Genomic DNA, 25,080 nt, shown 5'->3' with positions numbered 1-25,080 from the left:
TTTTTTTGCACGTTCTACAGATGCCGGACCACCACATAATTTTAAAAAACGGGCATTTCCTCTCACGAACTGTTCTATAAAAACTCGCGAAAACGCTCGTGAGCGCGATTTTGCGCACATTTTAAACTTTTATTATGGAAGAAGTACGCATGGTAGAATTACGAACTCCACACCAAATGAAAGATAATTAATTGCTCTCTCCAACGACGTATTACGCATAAATGTGACTGTTACTGGAGCATAGGTAGAATGAGACGGACCATGCTCCCTCCGTGAAAATACGCGAAGTTCGTAGGTCAATTCCTCAAAAACCCCACCTTTAATTTTGGCAAAAAAATTGCATGGAATCCTGATTATATTACCTTTCCAATGGTGTAAAATTTGTGTATTCTAAACGTTTAGAACCGAAATGCCAGCGCGCATAAGGATAGCATGTACAACGCGGCCATGCGGTTCCAACTCCGGCCACCCTCCGGCGTTTGTACTGATCGTCGACGAAGGGAACCTGGCTTTCATTACCTCCTGTGCCTGAGATGGGCATTTCGTGCCATATCGTATTTCGACTAAGGACAGGGTGCAAAGAACAAACGTTGCTGTCATGTTAAGTGCATGGGGAGAGCAGGTACAACGCGGCCCTACGGTTCCATCTTTCGTTCTAATCTTTTGCTTTCTGTTGACAGGCGCTTGAGATGTGGTCCGTATTTAACTACCTTGAAGCAGGGCAGCTGGCCTAATACATTGATACGCACAGAAGTACAGGAATAATACAACATTGCAAGCCGGTAGAGTGGTTTATTTGGTGACTGGCTTTGCTATTGCTCACCTTTAGAGAGAATTTACGAAAGACACTAAATCAAGAGTAAAATATAGTTGCGGTGCATGGAAGAGCCATACATACATTTTAAATAAAAAACACAGCTCTGAAAGCGGAATCGGGAACAAATGTCACCTATGTGTGAGCGGCATCACAAACTGATTCTGTTGGAAAACATAGATTTGTATGCACATTCTCGAAAACATCACCAGCCAGACGTAGTGTGTGGATCGTTCGACGTGCTGAAAACAACGCAGCTATGACCGAGGTTCAAACATGTCCTGGGCGGTTCTTGCTAGCTGAACTCCAGATACTGCATGACTTTCAGATGCTTTGTACCACACATGGCATGAACGGATCCCTGTCACTGGCCGAACCAGCTCCCATTCATTCTTTTTCGAATTTCGAAAGGCTGCAACCTGAGCCGACGGAATGTGCAGCAGTTCCGTGGCGTGTTCCTTCTTTTTGAGAGCGCACACAAAGTCTTCAGCGGTTTGAATAGCTTCAGCAGGTGGACATCGCAAGTTATCCAAGCTTGCGATATGTTTCAAAGAGCCCCCGACCCCATCGCACACATTTTTTCCATGGCCACTGGCAGAGAAAATCCATCGCAGTAACAAGTTGTTTTTTCCCATTTCATAGAGCTGGTACCTGTTCTTAAAGTGCGCTGCAGCACTGTCGGACACGTATACCACATGGGAAAACACGGGCAGGATGTCTTGTATAGCCTTGGTTATGTTTTGGAGGGCAAGAAGGGCATGTGTAGTATCGTGAGATAGGTCGTCACTGACTGTTGCAAAACTTTTTGTCGAAGACATGGTGGTTACAACACAGGTGAATAAGGATATTTGATCCGCCTTCCAATAGCGCCCTTGGACCTCACTTGAGAAGTTGACTCTCCAGTTTTCTGCAAAATCGAAGTGCATGACGACATGTCTTGGATCCACGAAGGCCTTCTCGTTCCAAATGGCGCTTCTTTGTTGTATATATATTCATGCTTGGTGTACAGAGCAGCACATTTCCTGACCGCCTTCAGGAATACCGATGCCTTTAGCGTCTTCCTAATGAGGTCACCAGATTCCCAGAGAGCCATATCAACGTCGTCGGCACGGTCCATCCTTAGCTTCTGTAGGTTGTTCCTTTTGGCCCCTTGACAACTGCGACACTCTTGCAAAAAGCATGTCCTTTGTGGCTCGGGACATACAGACATCGCATTCAGTTGTTCTCTGCTTAGCTGGATGGATGACGCACTGTTTATGGCGGCGACGATCAAATCAAAGTTTGCGCAGTACAAACACACGCTCTGTTCCGGACGTGGGTCTGTGCGAACCCACTTAGGCCGAAGTGTGTACAACTTCGTCAGTCCTATATTGATGTCCGGATGAGCGCTCTTGAGCGGGCTAAACGTTTCCCGTATTGAACGAGTCATAAAGCGCTTTGCAACAGCGACTCTCTTCCCTCTTTTTTGTTGGGACTTTGAACAGAACAGTCCTTTTCGTCTTCAAGATAGTACCGGAGTGCAACCTGTACGTCGTTCTCGCTGACAGGATGCCCCCATAATTGTCCGGCATCGCCCACACTCCCTGCTTCCCTCTCAGACTTTTTGATTTTTCTATCACATATTTCGTTGCATCCGGGATCAGTCCTACTATTTCTTTTTTCGTCATGTTTTCAGGAAGAAGCGTAAGAATCTGGCATCTTTCTTGATTGGAGGTGCACTTCTGATAAGCGGTCCTGATGTTGCGCAAAAGGATAGAACATCTCGTGCAGTCTGTTCCGGATGTGGTCGGTTCGTCTACGTCATATGCATCACGTATTCTGCGGCTTATTGACCTGCTCAATGCGTCGCCAACTTCTCTCCGTTTCCGTGACGCATACGACCCTTTTGAGAGATCCCGGCTGCCGCAGCGGAGTTACGTCTATATTTGCCGTCGAAATATTCTTATTAATTTATTGAATAATGTCCTCGCTCTGAACATAGTCTGTGCAACAGATAGAGCAACTGGCGAGGATTGCGATAGGTCACTAATTGCTGAACGAAAGCGCGCAGCACAATTCTTACATAGTTGGTCCTCACCGCTGACTTCATCACGTCGCTCAGGGTCGAGAAGCGCCTTCAGCGCGCCGATGTCAAGGCTTGACACAGTTGTGAATCCAATCTGGCGAAGAATCCTTTTCCGATGTCGACGTGCATAATCCGCACAAAACGCACGTTCCTCACTATAAATGTTCCGAGCCATGGAGATGACTTCCAACGCTGACGAACCCAAAGTTATTCAGACACCTCACTCATCCGCTGCATCGTCGACGGCAGGTCCGTGCATTATTGGCCACACGCGGCGACCAAATGAACCTGTCCACACCGCAGCAAGGTCATTTTTGTTAGGAAGTCTGGCGTCTGGTGTCCCCAGTGCGGGTTTGTTTATTACTTATAATCCGTATGTACATCCGGCAAAGGCGATGGGACGCGGGCACAAAGTTTGGGTGAAAGAGAATATAGCCTCCGCGTCACGCAACCTGATACCAAAGTTTCTTCTTTGCAGCCTGTCCGTAGTCGAAATACGATATGGCATTAAATCTCCATCATAGGCACAACAGGTGATGAAATGGAGTGTAGCATAGATACGTGGAAGTCAGGTTCCCTCAGTCGACGATCAGTACAAACGCCGGAGGGTGGCCGGAGTTGGAACCGCATGGCCGCGTTGTACATGCTATCCTTATGCGCGCTGGAATTTCGGTTCTAAACGTTTAGAATACACAAATTTTACACCATTGGAAAGGTAATATAATCAGGATTCCATGCATTTTTTTTTGCCAAAATTAAAGGTGGGGTTTTTGAGGAATTGACCTACGAACTTCGCGTATTTTCACGGAGGGAGCATGGTCCGTCTCATTCTACCTGTGCTCCAGTAACAGTCACATTTATGCGTAATACGTCGTTGGAAAGAACAATTAATTATCTTTCATTTGGTGCAGAGTTCGTAATTCTACCATGCGTACTTCTTCCATAATAAAAGTTTAAAATGTGCGCAAAATCGCGCTCACGAGCGTTTTCGCGATTTTTTATAGAACAGTTCGTGAGAGGAAATGTCCGTTTTTTAAAATGATGTGGTAGTCCGGCATCTGTAGAACGCGCAAAAAACAATTCGCGCTCCTCTAGCGCGTTCGTGGTGCGGACAAGACGGCCTCAAATTACCACCCGAGGAAGATTCTGTAAAGCGCACGACGCCACCCAGGCACGCTCGTCAATTTTTTTCCCGGCAACTGCTGCGATCTCAAGTTTCGGACCAGTGGCACTGTTCACCATAGAGGTGTGGCTTTAGCATAAAAAAGAATCAACGAAATCGGAGGACCAAAGGGGACCGGCTTGCCTGAACTGAGATGAAATCGCTTCATTCATCTCTTCTATCATTAGTTGCAGGTGTCTCTCGATAATTTTAACAAATGAATAAGAGTACAGGACTTCACTGTTGCATAGTCTAGAAAAGCTCGTCATAAACATTGGGGAGTGAGGCTAACACCCCTCCATGACGGAAGTGCACGCAACCCCCTTAATTAAATACAATCATGGAAGTCGCTGCAACGCCCTCTCCGTAGGCGATGGTGTCAGAGTCCGAGCACCATTTTACTCCCTTTTGACTCTCTTTTTCATAAGCGTGTAGGCCATTACATTTTTGGTGATAAGCGTCCTGCATCAGGGGCGTAGCCAGAAAAAAAAACAGGAAGGTTTATATGGGAGGGGAGGGGTTTCTCTCTCTCTCTTACCTCTCTGAAATGTACTCCCGTACGAAAATTCCTGAATCCGAAACCAATCAGGTTTCTTCGATCAGACCTGATTCCGGACTGAACCCAAAATTGGGCGGGAATGACGATCAGGAATTATTCAGGAATGGGGAATCAGGATCTATTCCGGTAATTTATTCCGGGACTGAATGGGTCCTGAACTCAAAACTGAATGTAACCGGAACAAACTCGCCAGTTATATGATCATACCCGGATATGCGCCTGATAGAATACAGGATGATCCCTGAACGAAAACGGAAAGCGCCTGAATAACTTCGGAAGAAATGCTGAATCCATGCTGGTGCATGCATGCGCTTGCTATAAACCTTTACCCGAGTGGATCTATTTGAAAACAACAAAAATGTGACTAGACCAGCAAGAGATGCATGCAGGATTAGTGTGAAACCTGAAATCGGGCTACTTGACCATGCGCCCTTGTCGTGCCTTTACATACTACATGCATGAATGGAACACAAAGTGTAAGATTCAATCGACAATTTTATTTCCATGGTTTCGTTTGCATTTCAATTCACTTAATTTGGTCCCAATAGATTTCAGTAGAGCCAGGGGCGACGCCTTCCATTCCTCCCGTCCTACGCTGTGTGCCTGAGTGACTTCTGCAAATAAGGCACACACATGAAGACAGAGAAAGAAGTCCCTAGGCGGAATCGCGGCGCAAATACTTATAGCAAGACAACTTACCGTTTTGGAAGGAGAGGGCTTGTCTTGTGGTAATCCAAGAGAGCGCTGATGCGATCGAGTTGGTTCCTATCGATGGACGACATGGCATGGAACACAGAACGCACGACACAACACACATACAAACGCCTTCTCGCAAGCAAATTCCTGTTGCATTCTTCTATTAAAACGTCCATTTCATCCTGGAGCGCAGTCTTGTCGTCTGCAAGAAAGAAAGACGAAGTGATGAAGGAAAAAGCGCACACACAAAACACACGCAGTAAGAGGCAGTCACTTACCAGAAATATTCATCAAACATTCTTCTTGCTTGTCAGCGTACTCTAACTCCCCTACCTGGACACGTTTCACTGTTGTAGTTTTCTATGTGGAGAAACACACACACACACAAAAGCGTTGTCTTTCACACGAGGACGTCTTGACGCCGACGATGGCGAATGAATCCTGTCTGGGCCTAGCACTTCAAATCACTACGGAGGTCAGGTGACCTACTGACGTTGACAATATTCCAAGAATAAGTATGTTCCCTATCAGCCCGAAGGGAGCAGCGGTGCAAAAGGGGAAGGGTCAGTGTATGCTTCCCATTGAGCTGTGGAATTTCCCGCTGACCTAAAAAGTCGAAACCAGTTTAGCTCCTCGTACACTTTTGTCCAGAGGGACTGCAATGTACATGTGGTTTGGTGGATTTGAAGCCAAATGGAAACTTTTGCAACACCTCCGTATTATCATGTTATGTTACCTCCTCAAAAAAACAAAAGAAAAAGTAATGATATATTAAGCTTTATTGCTTTTTGTCAACCTGTTTACGCATTAGTTATCAATCATATCGTACTGTGCATTTCCGGCATTCACTGGTGTCCCGTTTCCCTGCCCAGAAAGTTATCTCAGCAATAACAATTAATACTAATTCGTGGTTTTACGTCAAACATAAGCTTAACATAGTCCCGCGCTATCAAGGTCACTTCACCTGATCGTCCTGCCATCGCATCATCTCATCGCTGGTTCGACTGGCCATGCACGGGATCTCGAAATGATGTACACAGCACGTGGCTCCAGAAAAATGTTCCCGGGTGCATTGTGTTGAGGGATCCCGAGTACTTGCTCACCTTGAATGTATTTCAGTATCGGGAAAAAATGTTTTGCGGGATTCTGTCGATAACGGTCGTAGATACGCTACATATAATTTAATAATTCCAGACTTTGAGGGCAACGTGATCGAGGATCTCTGTAATCATGTTACGTAATATCTATTGCCGCACTTGAAATATTTTCAAAGATTGTCAAAGGAATCCCAGTTGACGACCAAGTATCAGACACGTCCTTCCGGTTTGGTTCAAGCGATATTCAGGCGGATTCAGGAAAGCGGCGTCCGGAATCCGGCTGGACCTACGCCGGAATGTCCTGATAGTGCCGGAACAGTGCCGGATTCCGCCGGAATCAGCCGGATAGTGCCCGGAATCAGGTCTGATTCAGGTTATTCAGGAAGTTTCGTACGGGCTACCAAAGGTGCGGTTTCGAGAGAAGGCTTCAGCCCCCCCCCCCCCTTTGTCGCTACTCCTCTGTCCTGCATTGCTCTATAACCTGTATCCCGCAAGATTACCACCGCCCCAACAGGAGCGATATCTCCCGAGTTCCGACCACGGCCCTCGTTCGTACATGTAATACAAGTTTTCCTGTGCAGGTGAGCATGAGTGAGCATCCTGAAGAAGGTGAGCATGAGTGAGCGAGCGATGAACATGTGAGTGTGCATGAGTGAGTGGGCAATGAGCTCAGCTGCCTGTGAGTGAGCATGAGTGGGCGAGGGATGAGCTCAGCTGCCGTTGAGTGAGCATGAGTGAGCGAGCGATGAGCTGAGCTACCGTTGATTGAGCATGAGTGAGCGAGCAATGAGCTGAGCTTCCAGTGAGTGAGCATGAATGAGCGGGCGATGAGCTGAGCTGCCGGTGAGTGAGCATGAGTGAGCGGGCGATGAGCTGATCTGCCGGTGAGTGAGCATGAGTGAGCGGGCGATGAGCTGAGCTGCCGGTGAGTGAGCATGAGTGAGCGGGCGATGAGCTGAGCTGCCGGTGAGTGAGCATGAGTGAGCGGGCGATGAGCTGATCTGCCGGTGAGTGAGCATGAGTGAGCGGGCGATGAGCTGAGCTGCCGGTGAGTGAGCATGAGTGAGCGGGCAGTGAGCTGAGCTGCCGGTGAGTGAGCATGAGTGAGCGGGCAATGAGTCGAGTTGCTGGTGAGCGAGCATGAGTGAGCGGCGGTCCAAAGTGCCGACCTCTGCCTTCCCGTTGACCTTGTCGCGCCAGCCCCGAACATTACCCTTTCTCCGGCGGACTTTGTATCCCGCCTCCGGGGTGCCAAATGCTTCTCTGCGTGCCGCGTCTACTCGCCAGCTTGCACGGAGACCCGCCTATCAACACCCCGAACTGTCTCGGATCACGCATGTTTGCGTCCGCTGTGACAGCGTCCGGAAGTCTCTACAGCCACCCTACACAGGCCCTCACCCCGTACTGCACCGGTCGTCCTCATTCTTCACTGTACTCATCAACGGACGGCAGGACAACGTCAACATCGAGCGTTTAAAACCAGCATGTCTCGACAGCACCCCACCTGCCAGTACCATCACAGCTGTCTCATTCATCGACGACTCCCTTCCTTCTCTCCCTGCCCCGGCCGCTACCTGTAATCCCAACCGTCGAGTCTCCTGGGCGACGCACCTTGTCATCAACCGACGCAATCCTCCATCGCCTTAGGGGGAGAGCAGTCGTAGCGCCATGATCATCGTCAGCGCGCAGCCTGCCAAGGCGCGCGAGAAATAAATCTGCGCTCGTTCAGTTGCTCTCTGACGAGCATCCAGCGAACAGCTGTCCTGGTCTCTCAGCAACAGCCTCACCCTCACCTTCCCTGGGACTCTGAGCTTTGGCTCCCGTACCGGTAGCGGCACCCCACCACCACCACTTCGCCAGCGCCTCACTCTCTTCCCCGCTTTTCTCGGACTAACGGATCGTGATGCCTCATCAGCTGTGATGCTTCGCCACCGTGTGCCGTGCCGTCATCCTGTTCAACCGTGCATGTTAACCACGGTCGCCAACACGTGGACATCATCTGCTTTATCGCCGCTCCGCGTCTGAGGGGGGGAGTGATGTAGCGGCCGGTGGACAACGACGAGGATGGACACGCGCCTGGAGCACCCGCTTCTCCGTTCCACGGGCGCGGCCATGGAGATAGGCCACCGTCATCGCCTCTCCGTGGCATACCATCACCGCCACTCATGTACGGGGACCCCACCTCCTCTACATTCTTTTTCATAAAAAGTGAAGATTCTAGGGACAATACATATTTCAGGGCGTCTGGTTTGTATTGGAAGGATCCGCACAGTCTTAAAATTATCGGTCCAGTAATATTTGCGAATCACTATCTGGGCAAATAAGTTATCAAATGTAGGAATATTATTTTGTTTAAATAAACAGTCTGAACGCGCCTGCTGGCGAAAGGACACACTTTTTAAGGCATATCTTAAGACCTAGTTAATCCTGTTCTTCCAAGTAAATGAACAGTTGAAAAATATTGTTAAACCATATCTCAGTATGGAGTGACCCGAAGATAGCAATATCTGCCTGAGAACTGAGCAAGGAATACACGACCTAATATTGTAGAGCAGACATACAACTCCGCGCAGTTTGTTTTGAACGTCAGACAAATGTGTATTCCATGACAAGTGAGTATCGAAATAGACACCCAAATATTTTACACAGGATACAAATTGTAAAGGTACACAACTGCAGTTAGAACAGTGAGACCTGTGCAAATAAAAAACGATGTCATAATCAATACGTTTGTGAGGATTGTTGAAACATATTAGCTTTGATTTCGTTGCATTGACTGCGACACAATTTACAAAGAACCAGTCCATAACCTTTTTGCTATCATTTCGTAAAGATCGAACTGCATCTTGGAGTCGCAAATGAGTACAGAGCAAGTCGGTGCCATCAGCGTACTGAAACATTGAAGTGGTCTTCACCACATCTGACATGCCGTTAACATAGAACCCTGAGGAACGCCCGTATGGAGGGCTACTGACTTGCTGTGTTTACCACTAACAATTACTCTTTGTGAACGTCCTTGTAAATAACTACGTAACCAATTAAAGAAAGCGCCTCTAAGCCCCAGCGAGTACAGTTTTGGTAAAAGATGCTCATGCTTTATAGAATCAAAAGCTTTTGACCAATCCAAAGAAAGCGCAACAGCTACAAGGTTCATGTCAAGTGTAGAATACAAACAATCAGCAAAGTCTTTCAAAAACATATAGTACCCTTATTTTGCACAAATCCATTCTGTGAAGCGGATAGTAGGTCAAATGTTTCCAAGAAAGCACTGATACTTTTGCGACATGTTTCTCCATGATTTGAGCAAGGATAGGCAATACCGATATCGGACGATAATTTTCCATGGCGTTGCGTTTGCCACCTTTGTAAAGAGGGCGTACCAGTGCCTGCTTGAAAGCGGATGGAACGATACCGGTTTCAAATAAGCCATTTAATATGAACAGCGGTAGGTGTTTTAACTTATCAAAGTGAACCTTCAGGTCCCTGTTCCTGATGCCATGGATACCTGGTCCTTAACCCAGATGTTATAGAGAGTAAGTCCGCTTCTGTCATACCAAAGAGGTATGCGGAAGCCATACTATTAGCTTCCTTACAAGAAGGAACGCAAGTATTCAAATTACTAGCTATGGAGGGAAATGAGTATGAAACTTGTTAGCTAGCTCCTTTCAAAACTTTTTAGTAGCATCCCATCAGAATTAGTATCTTTATTAGGACTCCGTAATTATTGATAAGAGTTTGTCTCATGTTCCCTCGATTCTTGGAAAACTGTTCTCAATAAAACTTTCTCTTTGCTAAGTTTACTAAGGCATTCACTTTGTTTCTTTGCGCTCTGTACTGATGTTTTAGCCTATCTTCAGCAGAGTGTTTAGGCACTTGTTTCCACAACGCATTTTTTGCTGCAATCTCTGCTAAAATCGCACTAGATAGCCAACGGTATTCTGGGTGTCGTTTCCTTTGAGAAACTGTAACTGTAGCCGAATCGTAGAGGCAGCGCAAAACGTCAACCAGCTTATCATAAACCTGGATGTCACTGCATCCATCCTTTGTCATATTCCAATCGAAGGAATCAATAGCTATATCAATAATCCTGTTGTCAATAAACTTGAATGATGTGTTAGCCAAGCGAGTGAAACAGTGGGGGGAGGAAGCGATTGAGAGGTACACAAAGTAATTGTCGGCTATTTTCTCGGAAACCACATCTCTTAACAAATTGTAGTCCCTGCACCTCACATTAATGTGGTCAATACAAGACGCTTTAACCTGCGATAAATAAGTTTCGACTCTGGTAGGAGCTTGTATGGTAGGGTGAATTCCAATGTCCGCCAGCAAATCGAGATAATCCAAAGCTGTCGAAAGATTGCAATCTAGTGTATTTATATTAATGTCGCCAACCAGACAGAAATTGTCCTGCAGGGTAGCAGCAGAGAGGGTAGTTATCCAGTATCCACTCACACAAGAAAGAGTGAACATTTGAAGAAGGAGGACGATAATAAGCAAGAATAGCTAAAGAAAAAACTCTCTTTTGACACCGACAAAGGAAGCGATTCTGCTTCGGCAAAGAAAGTATCGTCAGTGGCAGCATTCCAGCACGGCTTAACAAAAATGACTAAATCACCACCTCTCTTATTTGGTCTTACTTTAAAAAAATGAAATAAAGCCTACTAGCTGATATAGCCCCACTTAAGCTTTGTGTAAATGTATTTCTGATATGCAGAGTACATTTATAATATCGTAAAGCGTGTGAACGTAGGCGACCAGTTCATTCCAATGTTTTCTCATACTTCTGACATTCAAATATACCACAGTTGCTTCGCGGCGCTAACACGCCCCACCTTGCATTCAAATATACAATCCTAAGAACGGAATGGCCACTATGATCATATTCATCGAGCTTAGACCGAAGAGACCGCAAGTCTGGAAGTAGAGAAAACTGAACGGTCGTTGTGGTACAAATGCACACTGCTACATAACTACGAACACAAAGTCAGTCATCACACGATGTTCTCCAGGTCAGCCGCGTTCGCAATCCGAATAACCATTTCTCCCTCAGCCTTCCGTACAAATATTCGTCCATTCTTGACCCATATGAAACGGTAGTGCGATTCCTTTGCTTTGCTTCTAGCTTTCCAGAACAGCTCTCTGTACCGCTGCGTAAGATCGCTGAAATAAATCCTTTCTCCAGACTACCCCAAACATCCCGGTCTAGAACGCAGGGTCATCCACTGATTCTTCGTGTGAGTATTTTTAAAACTGACTAATATTGGCTGGACACAGTTACGTCCTGCAGGGAGCCTGTGGAGGTCCTGGATATCATGGAGTTTAAACCCAGTGATTTTGAAATTATCGGCCAGCTTCGCCATTAGCAAAGCAAGGTCTTCATTTTGGGCGGATTTAACTCCATGAATTTCCATGTTTAGTCTTCTAGGTTGCTGTTCCCTATCGTTTTGGAGAAGCTTGCGCAGTTTGAAACTGTTTGTTTTGCTAGTTTCATTTGGCTTCCAAACTGAGAACTCGGCTACTTTTCCACACAGGTCATCATAACTCTTCGAAAAATGATCCAGGGATGTTTCGATTCATGTATGGTGGGTGTACCTAACAATGGCTAAGTTATCTACCGCAGCTTCCCATAAGCTCATTGTGCTCAATTTTCTTTCTTCTCTGCACTCATACCCTTGAAGGTGCCATCCGCTACCCCTGAGCATTGTGTTCCGAGATGGTAATTATTCTGACATTCAGAGCAACGCAAAAACCTGCCATCCTTAGGAAGGGGTCTGAAACAAGCTACGCATTGCTGAGACATGAGATCAGCTCACAGATATGCAGTTAGGGGCAAAGCTAACAACCAAAATAAACAAAATGGCTTCCTTACCTGTCAAATGTAAGCAATACAGTTAGTCAAACAGAACAACGATTCGCCACTGACTGCAGTGAGCCCAAAGACAGATGTTTACGCCGCATGCGCAGAAGCCACTGAGTTCCTGGCTGAAGGTTCCGGAAGAAATTGTTATCGAGGCGCTGAACAAAAGATAATAATAATAATAATAGTCTTTATTAACGTGCGCAAGAACAGCCAAAGCCTTGGTATTGGCGCACATAGACAATACAGTACTTACACATATACAGGGTGGTCCACCAACCATGATAGAAATTCATAGTAAAAAACGTAGGCCCCGCAGAGACATGCTGTCAATGGATTTCTTTCTGCCAATAACTTTTGCTACACATTGGTAACATTTTTATTTCATTTCAATTGATGGAAAGTTTATTTCTTGAATTGAACTCCGAAATTTCCCAAGGCAACCTAACGTTTTCTTTGCAGAAATGGGTTCCGGTGGTCATTTTACTCAGTATAGCACAAAATCCCTGCCAATTTATTTCGGCAATTGCCATTGCATTACGAGTGGGATTATGTGCTATACTGAGTAGAACTAGCACGGGGAACCCATTTCCGCAAAGAACACGTTAGTTTGTCTTTGGAAATTTCAGGGTTCAATTCAAGAAATTAATTTTACGACAATTGAAATGAAATAAAAATGTTATTGGCAGAAAAAGATCCCTTGACCGCATGTCTCTGCGGGGCCTACGTTTTTTACTCTTAATTTCTATCATGGTTGGTGGACCACTCAAATACAGGGCCTCGAAGCAATGTGTGAACATATTTTTTAAATATATGTATCACTTTTTTCGGGATGAAATCAATTGCAATATAGCATATGCTGAAGGGCACTCCTTAGGAGGGCATTAGCAAACTCCTAAGACAATGCTTAAGTAACTTTTTAATTATAAAAGTGTTAGATCCAAGTTTCCGTGAGTTCCTGATGGCTTATAAGCATAAGCGAACACCGATGTACCTGGATTACCTTTTATTAGTAGTCCCCTGCGCACAGACAGTACCGGCTTGGCCAGCGCACTATCCTCTTTGTCGCGCGCCCATCGTCGTCGTCTTCGGATCGCGCTTACATAAGCCATGCGATTTAACAAAGAACCCGACACATAAACAACCCAATACATAACACTTTCTTCCCCTTAGGTTAAAACCCAAACCACAATGAATATATTCAGAAACAAAGTCTCCATATCGATCTGGTTTCCTTCTGACTCGCTTAGGCCGTCCTTCCAATGGAGGTGGAACGGACGACGTTTCCTCGTTCCTGGTAACTTGATCCTCAGTATCGCCTATGTTCCAAGCCAGAAGAGGCGAAGTGCCAGTGTCCAACAGTTGTGCCTTACGTCGGAGTAGCCTAATGTGATCGATATGACGTCGGCATTCGCCGTCCTCTGTGCGCACCATCCACGAACGGCGACCCACTCTTCTGGTCACGTCTCCTTGCACCCATGTTGGCTTGCTGCTGAAGTTTCTGATGAGCACCACGTCACCTTCATGGAGTGTCCTTGATTCTGGTAGCCTATCGAGCTGGCTGGTGTGACGTTTCGGTAGGAGACCATCCAGAGCCGAGGGTAATTCTCGCCCGAACATCAGTCTTGCGGGGGTCTTCCTTGTTGTCGCGTGACACGTCGTGTGTTGCTTAAACAATATCCTTGAAACTTGCGTAGCCAGCGTTCCCGATGTTGCTTTCGACAGTGTCCGTTTGAAATAACCGACCATTCTTTCGGCTTGCCCATTGGTAGCAGGGTGATAAGGTGCTGCCGTGACGCACTTAACCCCGTTTCTCCGGTAGAATTCCTTCATCTCCTCGGACACAAAAGCAGTTCCATTATCCGACACTGCTTTTTGCGGAATTCCAAATGTCGCAAAGAGGCCGCGGAGCACTCGTATCACTGTAGCTGAGTTTGGACTTTCCACTTGCCGGACCCCCATCCACTTGCTATAGGCATCCACTATTACTAGGAATGTGATACCTCGAATAGGTCCAGCAAAGTCTAGATGAATGGTGTGCCATGGGGTGCTGGGTCGAGTCCACTCTGGCTGTAGCACCTTCGCGGGAGACTTCTGATTCTTCCGCAACTGATGCACGTCTTGGCCATCTCCTCGATGTCGTTGTCTATACCACACCACCACATGTAACTCCGAGCACAGGCTTTCATAGCCACGATGCCACGGTGACCAGCGTGCACCAACTCTAACGCCTGCTTTGCCTGACTTCTTTTTGCTTTGTGGAATGACCACTCTTGATCCACGCAGAATACAGCCTCTGTGGAAGGAAAATTCCGTGACTCTTGCCCGAAACTGGCGAAACTGTGCGTCTCGTAACTCGTACAACGTCCCTGCTTCAATAGCGGTGTACACTTCGGAAAGAACTGGATCGCTCTGCGTTGCTGACGAGATTTCTTCTGCAGTTAGGGGAGGACGGCTTAATGCTTCGAACATTAGCACATCCGCTTGGTGGCACGGCTCATCATCTGTAGACGGCAACGGCAGCCTGCTCAAAATGTCGGCATTCGAGTTGAGCTTTCCCGGACGATAGCTTAGATCGTAGGTATAGGCAGCAGGCTTAACGCACCATCTCAGCATTCGGGGCGACGTCAACTGTGGCACAGGTTTTGTAGTTCCGGGGATCCCGAGTAACGGCTTGTGGTCAGTGTATATTTGCACGTGTCGACCCGCTAAGTACATGTGGAAATGTACAACCGCATACACGATTGCCAGGCCTTCTTTGTCTAGTTGAGAGTAATTTCTCTCTGCTGGTCCCAAGGTCCTGGATGCGAAAGCGACAGGTCTTTCGTTGCCTTCATTGTCTTCTTGCGCCAGTACCGCACCCACGCCGTACGGCGAGGCGTCGCATGATAGTATCAGTGGTCTGTGTGGGTCGTAGTGGGCCAGCACAGGAGCATGGCAAATCTGTTCCTTGAGCGCGTCAAATGCAGTCTTGTGTTCCCTGGTCCACTTCCACGTTGCGTTTTTCGCAAGAAGCTTATAGATAGGTGCTGCCGTAGTTGCTCCGTCTTTCAAAAAACGATCATAGAAGGCTAACATCCCGAGGAATGACTGTAAGGTCTCTTTCGACGTTGGCTCAGGAGCTTTCAGTAGTGCCCGTATTTTTGCATCTGTCGGCCGCACGCCCAAACCTGTGATCTTATGTCCTAAGAATTCCACTTCGGTGCGTGCAGATTTGCACTTTGGTTTCTTAAGTCTCAGTCCGGACTCTTCCAGTCTTGCCAGTACTGTTTCCAGTCGTCGATTGTGCTGTTGTTGGTCTGCTCCACTGATAATGATGTCGTCTAGGTAGACTGCGATGCCGTCAATGCCAGCTAGAAGCTTCTCGACAAACCTCTGAAATATAGCAGGAGCTGCTGCTATTCCAAATGGTAACAGCTTGACTTTGTACAGGCCTTTCACGGTATTGATGGTCAACTGCTGTGCGGTTGTCTCTGTCACTCTCAACTGTTGATAGGCCTGTGTCATGTCCAACGTGGAAAAGAGCGTGCCTCCTTGCAGTTTGCTCATCACCTCGTCTGGCGTAGGCAGTGGATAATCCGCCTTCATTGCTGCTGCATTAATTGTGCTCCGATAGTCCCCACATAGGTTGTCCCATAACATCTGTTCCTTTCGGTCACCTGATACCGTAGCCGTTTTCAGAAGAAAAATCCGTTCGGTAGATCGTCCGTAAAAAATTCGTGAAGGTACACCGTTTTTTTTTCTTTATTTTGTTCATTGCGCATCTTCGGAGACGCGCATTTCCTTCATCCCCACTGTGAGAGGGGGAAAGAGCACACTATCACCTCTTGCGTCCTGGAAAAAGATTAAACGAAAACAGAAAATGCAACACAAAATAAGGGCAGCCTCCAATGGAGTCACCCGATACATTTGTTTTTGTTTTGTTTCCGCAAGTTAAAGCTCGTCTTCGACGGATTAGGCGGCACTGTGCTCCTCACACAAATGTAGCGGCTCAGGTTCCTTTACCAAATGATTCACAACAAGTTTAAAATCGACAGCACACTTTACCTGCAGTCTTTCTCTGGCCGAGAAACATGGCAATCACGCAGTTTACGTTTTAAACCTTTCAGCGCGAAAAGTGATTGTTTTAAATTTTCTTTCTTCCCGCGGACTGTCCTGGAATGGAACGAGCTACCACAGGCGATAATGAATAGTCCTACGGTTGAGAATTTCTGTAGACTGATAGCGACAGTTCTGAAGTGATGTCTTCTGTTATCTCTTTTTTGTTGACCTTGTGTGTTTACCTTAAGTGTATGTATCCCACCCTACTTAGGCTTACTTGTAAGCCGGTAGTATGAATAAATAAATAATAAAAATATCGCTCGCTGAGTGACCCCTAGTTTGCCAATTCCGAACGATGCGCAGCTACCCAGGGCCGACGAGCCGCAAACACGGCGAAACACGTGTCCTCTGGTGCTGTCGCATCGTTCAATAAGTATCTGTTTCTCTACGTGCAGCCATAGAAGCCATCTTAACTGTAAGTTTGAATTTCAAACGCGTCTAGCATCATTTACCTATTTTTTTAATGGCTTTTCCCCCCTCTTTATAATTCACTGGCTTGCACTGTGGCATTGAGGAGTGCTCGGTCACCCTCCCAGGTGTATATCGCTCGCTGAGTGACCCCTGGTTTGCCAATCCCGAACGATGCGCAGCTACCCAGGGCCGACGAGCCGCAAACACGGCGAAACACGTGTCCTCTGGTGCTCTCGCATCGTTCAATGAGTATCTATATATATATATATACAAATATAAAAATGAGCAAATGCTCCATGGCTGCACGTGAGGCATATGTTTACAATTCAAGCGTGCCACAATCCCAGCTGTGGACGGCCTATCTCAACAAGCTAGGACTAAAACTAGAACTAGACAGCTGTTTTCGCTCTACTTGGAGCTCGTCAGCCTGGCGTAGGGAAGTGACACGATCTTGGGTCGGCACAACAATGCGTCTCGGCGAGACGTCAATGTCCCACGGTGACGACGCCACCTGTGGAGGCCGCAGTGCAAGCCAGCAAGTACATATAAAAAGTAAAAAAATAGCCGAAGCTCTGTAGCTGCACGTTGAGCATATGTTTACAATTTGATCGTGCACTCCCAGCCAAGGACAGCTGTTTCGCTCTACTTGGAGCTCGTCAGCCTGGCGTAGGGAAGTGACACGATCTTGGGTCGGCACAACAATGCGTCTCGGCGAGACGTCAATGTCCCACGGTGACGACGCCACCTGTGGAGGCCGCAGTGCAAGCCAGCAAGTACATATAAAAAGTAAAAAAATAGCCGAAGCTCTGTAGCTGCACGTTGAGCATATGTTTACAATTTGATCGTGCACTCCCAGCCAAGGACAGCTGTTTCGCTCTACTTGGAGCTCGTCAGCCTGGCGTAGGGAAGTGACACGATCTTGGGTTGGCACAACAATGCGTCTCGGCGAGACGTCAATGTCCCACGGTGACGACGCCACCTGTGGAGGCCGCAGTGCAAGCCAGCAAGTACATATAAAAAGTAAAAAAATAGCCGAAGCTCTACAGCTGTCCTTGGCTGGGAGTGCACGATCAAATTGTAAACATATGCTCGACGTGCAGCTACAGAGCTTCGGCTATTTTTTTACTTTTTATATGTACTTGCTGGCTTGCACTGCGGCCTCCACAGGTGGCGTCGTCAGCGTGGGACATTGACGTCTCGCCGAGACGCATTGTTGTGCCGACCCAAGATCGTGTCACTTCCCTACGCCAGGCTGACGAGCTCCAAGTAGAGCGAAACAGCTGTCCTTGGCTGGGAGTGCACGATCAAATTGTAAACATATGCTCAACGTGCAGCTACAGAGCTTCGGCTATTTTTTTTACTTTTTATATGTACTTGCTGGCTTGCACTGCGGCCTCCACAGGTGGCGTCGTCATCGTGGGACATTGACGTCTCGCCGAGACGCATTGTTGTGCCGACCCAAGATCGTGTCACTTCCCTACGCCAGGCTGACGAGCTCCAAGTAGAGCGAAACAGCTGTCCTTGGCTGGGAGTGCACGATCAAATTGTAAACATATGCTCAACGTGCAGCTACAGAGCTTCGGCTGTTTTTTTTTACTTTTTATATGTACTTGCTGGCTTGCACTGCGGCCTCCACAGGTGGCGTCGTCACCGTGGGACATTGACGTCTCGCCGAGACGCATTGTTGTGCCGACCCAAGATCGTGTCACTTCCCTACGCCAGGCTGACGAGCTCCAAGTAGAGCGAAACAGCTGTCCTTGGCTGGGAGTGCACGATCAAATTGTAAACATATGCTCAACGTGCAGCTACAGAGCTTCGGCAATTTTTTTACTTTATATATATATATATATAGATATATATATAATGCAGAACACGGCGAAACACGTGTCCTCTGGTGCTGCCGCATCGTTCCATGAAGAGAAAAGAAGACGAAGTTCAAAAAAAGACGCGGAAACAGATTTTAGGGAAGTTACAAACACTACTTTATTACATGGGGAGACGTTAAAAAGTAAAATGGGCAAGGGGTCGACGTTTCGACAGTGGGACTGTCTTCGTCTTTATCCTGACGAAGACAGTGCCACTGTCGAAACGTCGACCCCTTGCCTATTTTACTTTTTAACGTCTCCCCATGTAATAAACTAGTGTTTGTAACTTCCCTAAAATCTGTTTCCGCGTCTTTTTTTTAACTTCTGTAAAACTTCGTGGCCGTTTGATAATCCTTTTACCTCACCCTATATACATATATATATATATATACAAAGAAAAAAAATAGCCCGAGCGCTTTGGCTGCACGTATAGCATATGTTTGTAACTCAAACGTCGCCATGCCAGTACTGGCGTAAATAATGCCAGTAGCTGTTTCGGCCTTGTTGGGCCTCATCAACAGTACGCAGGCAGGCAACGCTTGAATGGATGGCGTCAGAAGGTCACGTAACACGTGATTCCTCCCGTCAGGGTAAGGTAACTCACTCACTGAAAGCCCAGTGCAAAACCAGTGAAGTATACAAAGAAAAAATAGCCGGAGCTCTTTGGCTGCACGTATAGCATATGTTTGTAACTCAAACGTCGCCATGCCAGTACCGGACAGCTGTTTCGGCCTTGTTGGGCCTCATCAACAGTACGCAGGCATCCACTCAAACGTTGCCTGCCTGCGTACTGTTGATGAGACCCAACAAGGCCGAAACAGCTGTCCAGTACTGGCATGGCGACGTTTGAGTTACAAACATATATATATATATCTTGAAAAGTTGGAGTTGGATCGGACGGCTACGTAACTATAGTTGAAAAAATGGGAGACAGAAGACGAAAGTAGGGGAAGTAACAACAAAGGGGTTTATTAAAACTTAAAAATTATAAAAGTTAGGGAGGATGTCTACGTTACGGCGGAAGCTCCGCCTTCTTCGGGACAAAAGAGCTAAATGTGGCCACGAGGCTGATAAGGCTGACAAGCCCCTTATCAGCCTCGTGGCCACATTTAGCTCTTTTCTGGTGACCCGCGTTTGGACCTACGCGCTTCTGAGCTAATGGATCCACCCACTGGTGCAGTCCCATCTCCCATGGCTGACCCATCGTCTGGGGACCGTGCCTTGCGCGCAGACGATCCTGCGATCTCGACGGCTGCTACGCCAATCCGCCTACCTCCCTTTTGGAGACAAAACTCTCGTTCCTGGTTCCGGTAAGTGGAGGCCCAGTTTCGTCTGCGGCACATCCAATCACAGCAGTCAAAATATTTCCACATCCTTGCTGGCCTCCCTCCGGAAATCGCGGCGGAGTTGGATGACGTGCTCGCTACGGTTCCTGTTGAACGCGCCTTTGACGATCTGAAGGCCGCCTACTTGGGCGACAGGAAGCCTTCGCAAATGTTGCACCGTATAAGACAACTTCTTGGGGGCTCTTCAACTGAAGCGCAGCAGCCCTTTTTGCGTGAGCTGTTTCTTCAGAGGCTCTCTCAGGCAATGCGCATGGTTTGGGCTGGCTCTGAGTACCTAACGTCGGACACCCTGGCTTCGTTGGCAGACCGAATTGCCGACTACTCCGCACCTCAGCAACCGCCGCCTACCCTTGCTGCGGCTACGACGTCCCAAGCCTCGCGATTAGATCGGCTCGAACAACGACTGGAGCAACTTACGGACGGCTTGTGAGTCCCTTACTACTTCCCTTCGCCCAAGGCTTCGTCGCCGTTCTGCTTCGAGATCCTCATTGCGCCGCACCCCTTCGCCTGCTGCCCCAACATGTCCCGATGCCACCCAGACGGGGGCTCGTCTCTGCTGGTACCGCCACCGCTTTCGCCATCGTGCCCAGCACTGTATCCCGCCCTGTGCGTGGCAGGAAAACCAACGGGCCTACCCCTGATGGCGGCAAGTGGTCCTGGCCCTGTTTCCAGTCGTCTCTTCATCATTCGCGATCGCGTTGCGGGATACCCCCTCTGGCGCGGATACCGCCACTGGCGCGGAGGTCAGTGTTATCCCGGCTTCTGCTGCTGACCGTCGCTGCGCTCACTCTGGCTCTAACCTCCAAGCCGCCAATGGGACCACGATCAAAACTTACGGACTACGTTCTCTCACGCTTGACCTGGGCTTAAGAAGAACATTTCGTTGGGTGTTCCTCCTCGCTGATGTTTCGCAGCCTATTCTTGGCACGGACTTCTTTGCCTTCTTTAGTCTGTCTGTGGATATCCGCCACCGACGCCTTCTCGACAATACTACGTCTCTACGGGTGAAGGGCACGTCCTCCTCCCACTCCCCGCTTGGCATCCGTGCCCTGCGTCCCACTTCACCGTATGACGCCATCCTAGACGAATTTCCTGACATAACCAAGCCCTGCAACCTCAAGGCTCCCGTCAAACACAGCGTTACGCATCACATCATCACAACTGGTCCCCCTGTGTCTTCCCATTACCGTCGGCTGCATGGCGACCGCCTCACCATTGCCAAACGGGAATTTGAGCATATGCTCGAACTTGGCATAATCTGCCCGTTCCCCAGTAACGGGGCGTCGCCATTGCATATGGTTCCCAAATTCGACCCATGCGACTGGAGGCCGTGCGGCGATTGTCGGGCTTTTAACATCAGGACCGTTCCCGACAAGTACCCTCTGCCTCATATATGCGACTTCACCGCTGACCTTGCTGGATGCACTGTCTTCACGACTCTCGATCTCGTTAAGGCATACCATCAGATACCGGTGCACCCTCCCGACATCCCGAAGACAGCTGTCATCACGCCCTTTGGGCTCTTCGAGTTTGTCAAGATGCCCTTCGGCTTACGCAACGCCGTGCAGAGCTTCCAGCGCTTCATCAATGACGTCTTGCGCGGTTTACCATCCGTTTACGCCTGCTTAGACGATCTTCTCATTGCAAGCGCCTCGCAGGGAGAGCACATTGCGCACCTTCGGAAAGTTTTCACACGCCTGCACGATCATGGCCTGGTCATAAATGTGAAGAAATGCCGCTTTGGGCAGCCGGAAGCTAAATTCCTCGGCCACCACATCGATCAACGTGGTATTCGACCTCTTGAGACCAAAGTACAAGCTATCCGTGTCTTCCCTCGGCCGCAAACAATCCGTCAGATCCGACACTTCTTGGGTTTGCTCAATTTTCACCGTCGGTTTATCCACTGCGCCCACATCGTACAGCTGCTCACCGACCTCCTTCGGGCTTGCAAGTCGGCACCAGCTCTGCTGGCGTGGTCCGAGGAAGCTGAGCGTGCCTTCTGCGCTGCTAAGGAGTCGTTGGCGAACGCCACCCTTCTTGTGCATCCCTCCCCGTCAGCACCCACTCGCTTGATGGCTGACGTCTCTACTACAGCTATTGGCGCCGTCCTGCAGCAGTTGGTTGACGGCAAGTGGCAACCACTCGGATTCTTTTCCCGTCGCCTTCAACTGGCGGAAGTTCGTTACAGTACGTTTGGCCGCGAACTTCTCGCAGTGTACGCCGCAGTCAAACACTTCCACTTCTTTCTGGAAGGCCGTGAGTTCCATATTCTGACGGACCACAAGCCTTTGACATTAGCGTACACCGCCAACCGTTCCAGCTACTGCGAACGCGAAACCCGCCAACTTGCCTTCATATCCGAATTCTGCACCGACATCCGCCACATCCCCGGAATAGAGAATTCGGCCGCCAACGCCCTCTCCCGCATCAACGTTATTCCTTTCCTGCCCTCAACGGTGAACATTGGGGAGCTCTGCAATGCACACGCTCAAGATCCTGAACTGAACGACCACCTCTTCGGCATTTCCTCTTTGGCGCTGCGTCCCGTGACCCTCCCAGGCTTTACAAAGCCTCTCTTCCCTAGTGAAAATGTATCTGAGAGGCCTCTCAGGATTTTTTAAGAGGTCTGAGAGGACCTCTCAAGCAGTCCAAAGAGGTCTGAGAGGACCTTCTACGGAATTCTGAGGGGTCTGAGAGGACCTCTCAAGCAGTCCTAAGAGGTCTGAGAGGACCTTTTCAGAAATCTTGAAAGGTCTGGTAGGACCCTTTAGCACTTCTGAAGGGTCTGAGAGGTCCTTTCAAGAAATATTGAAAGGTCTGGTAGGACCTTTCAGGCAGCACAGAGGGGTCTGAGAGGACCTCTTAGAGAAAACCTGGAAGACGTTGTATAATCATTCATGTAGCCCTGAGAGGTTGGGGGGGACCTCTCAGACAGCTTTGCGACAGTGCGTCGTGCAACACCTCCCAGAGCAAGTTGCTACGTGTTTTCCGCGCCGCAGAACATGGTATACCTCGTCCGCTTTGGAAAATACATCGCAAGATTTCACGTGTTTGTGCATTATTCCTTCAAGGAACACGTGCCGTGATAACCTTGTATTGCCTTCCCCCCTTGAAGCTATTGTTCTCGCAATCCGTGCATTATTGCACTGCACATAAGTGGAAGCGTTTCGGCCAGTCGCCAGCGGTTGAATCAGTCTGTTTTGAAACGTTGAAGTGTGAGGACGTCGGCCGCGGATCTCAAGTAATTTGCGTTTTGTCTTCGGGATTGTAACTGTTTTTGAGGTATGTAGACGATGTCTCAAATATGCTTTTGTGATTGACAGCCATTCCTCTTCACTTTAGGCTTTTACTACTGTTCGCAGACACGCATTATGAGCGCCGATAGGAAGATTACCAACCACGTAACGTTACCAACGGCGCTGGGTGCCAAACGGTGTGTTATATATTTCGATGCCTACACACTGACTTACACTGACATTTTGAAGTTGTATTTGTTACAGATGAATCTCGTACGAAGTGACAGGTGGTGACTACACAAGGTGGTGAGAACCCAATCTCTCCAGTTAGTTGGTGGCTTACGCAAGCAAGGGAAACTAGACGGTGCATCGCAAGTCCCGAAGTATACGTAAAACAGATTAACTTGATCACCGAGAAGCAGAGTTCCTCAATAATATTTTTCATCGCCGCTGTACGGACATTGTGAATATGTGTCCCATGAGTTCACGCTTTGTGGAATACGACAGTATGTGTTGATGATGACTCGTACGCTTTCGTAGACATGTAAGTGCTAAATCTAGTTTCTGTTGGTGCAATTTACCGTTTCGTGTAGTTTCTTGCGAGCGATCCTTCAACAAATATTAGATATTCACAATTCTGTAAGACATTTGAAATAACTGTTACATAATCAGATAGCAGTGTGCATGCCTTGAGTGTATCTGTACAATCGAAGGAACTCAATATATGTGGAGTTTTGTGACATGTACTTGTCTTATCTATGCCTGGTGTATCATAGCACTGTATGATTATACCACTCCGACGACAGGTGCAGCGTAGATGGCGAAATTGAACATTGATGTTCCAATGTCAGATCTGGGCATTAGCTTCTGAGAGGTCCTGTCATTCTGAGAGGTCCTCTCAACCTGAGAGGTCAGCCTGAGAGGTCCACAGGCCTGAGAGGACCTCTCAGCCTGAGAGGTCCTCTCAGTCCCATAACATATTAGACCTGAGAGGCCTCTCAGATACATTTTCACTAGGGTTCTCCGACACATCTACGCCTTGCCCCCGCCCCTTCGTTCCCGAAACCTTGCGCCGCCGGATCCTTACCCAGCACCATAATCTTGCACACCCCAGCGTGCGTGCAACGCACAAGGCCATTCTATCCCGCTATGTCTGGCCTAGCATTAACAAGGACGTTCGGGCCGGGACCCGGTCTTGCATGGCATGTCAGCGGGCAAAAGTTCACCGTCATACCCGGACACCGACTACCGACCTTCCCACTCCCGAAGCTCGCTTCCACCATGTGCATCTGGATTTGGTTGGGTCGCTTCCCATCTCGCAGGGTAACCGATACCTCTTCACCTGTGTTGATAGGCTTACCCGTTGGGCGGAAGTGCTACCGATCCCCGACGCCACGGCCGACACAGTTGGTCGTGCATTCCTCTTCGGTTGGATCTCGCGCTTCGGCTGCCCTGGCATCGTCACCACAGATAGAGGTCGCCAATTTACCTCCCTAAGCTTCGCAGCCCTCCTCTCTGCCATCGGCGCGAAGCATTCGAAGACCACGGCCTACCACCCTTCAGCGAACGGCATGGTCGAACGTCTGCACAGGCAGCTCAAAGCCGCCATCTGCGTGAGAAGGCACTCGGCGAATTGGGTCGATCACCTGCCCTGGGTGCTCCTAGGTCTTCGCTCATCCCTCAAGCAGGGCCTCCAGTGTAGCCCCGCGGACTTGGTATTTGGTTGCCCGCTGAGGCTTCCCGGCGACTTCCTCAGCTCCCCCCCCCTCCCTCGCGCCTCCCAGTGCTCATGACTTTGTCGCATAGCTTCGCGGCCAATCCGGGATCTTCAGCCCGTTTCCCCACGCCAGCCCACTAATAGGAATATCTTT

At 48.4% G+C, this 25,080-nt stretch overlaps 1 protein-coding gene and 1 long non-coding RNA gene across 2 annotated transcripts; one reads left to right on the top strand and one right to left on the bottom strand.

The window, feature by feature from the left end:
• Window positions 1–11,384: 11,384 nt before the first annotated feature.
• On the bottom strand, window positions 11,385–15,838 carry LOC135389294 (uncharacterized protein K02A2.6-like). The gene is made up of 2 exons (XM_064619357.1): window positions 13,493–15,838; window positions 11,385–11,540 (listed from the first exon to the last, which is right to left on the bottom strand). Exons 1-2 carry the CDS (start codon window positions 15,836–15,838, stop codon window positions 11,385–11,387), a joined length of 2,502 nt encoding a protein of 833 aa, XP_064475427.1.
• A 7,332-nt stretch (window positions 15,839–23,170) lies between these two features.
• LOC135390216 (uncharacterized) lies at window positions 23,171–23,503 on the top strand. The gene is made up of 3 exons (XR_010421780.1): window positions 23,171–23,255; window positions 23,316–23,406; window positions 23,474–23,503. It is a non-coding gene; the product is annotated as an uncharacterized LOC135390216 (long non-coding RNA).
• The last annotated feature ends 1,577 nt before the right edge of the window (window positions 23,504–25,080 follow it).

The sequence above is a fragment of the Ornithodoros turicata genome, chromosome 3 (assembly GCF_037126465.1).
Source record: "Ornithodoros turicata isolate Travis chromosome 3, ASM3712646v1, whole genome shotgun sequence".
Taxonomy (NCBI): domain Eukaryota; kingdom Metazoa; phylum Arthropoda; class Arachnida; order Ixodida; family Argasidae; genus Ornithodoros; species Ornithodoros turicata.
The sequence above is the reverse complement of the archived record's forward strand: the minus strand, read 5'-3'. Positions and strand labels throughout refer to the sequence as shown.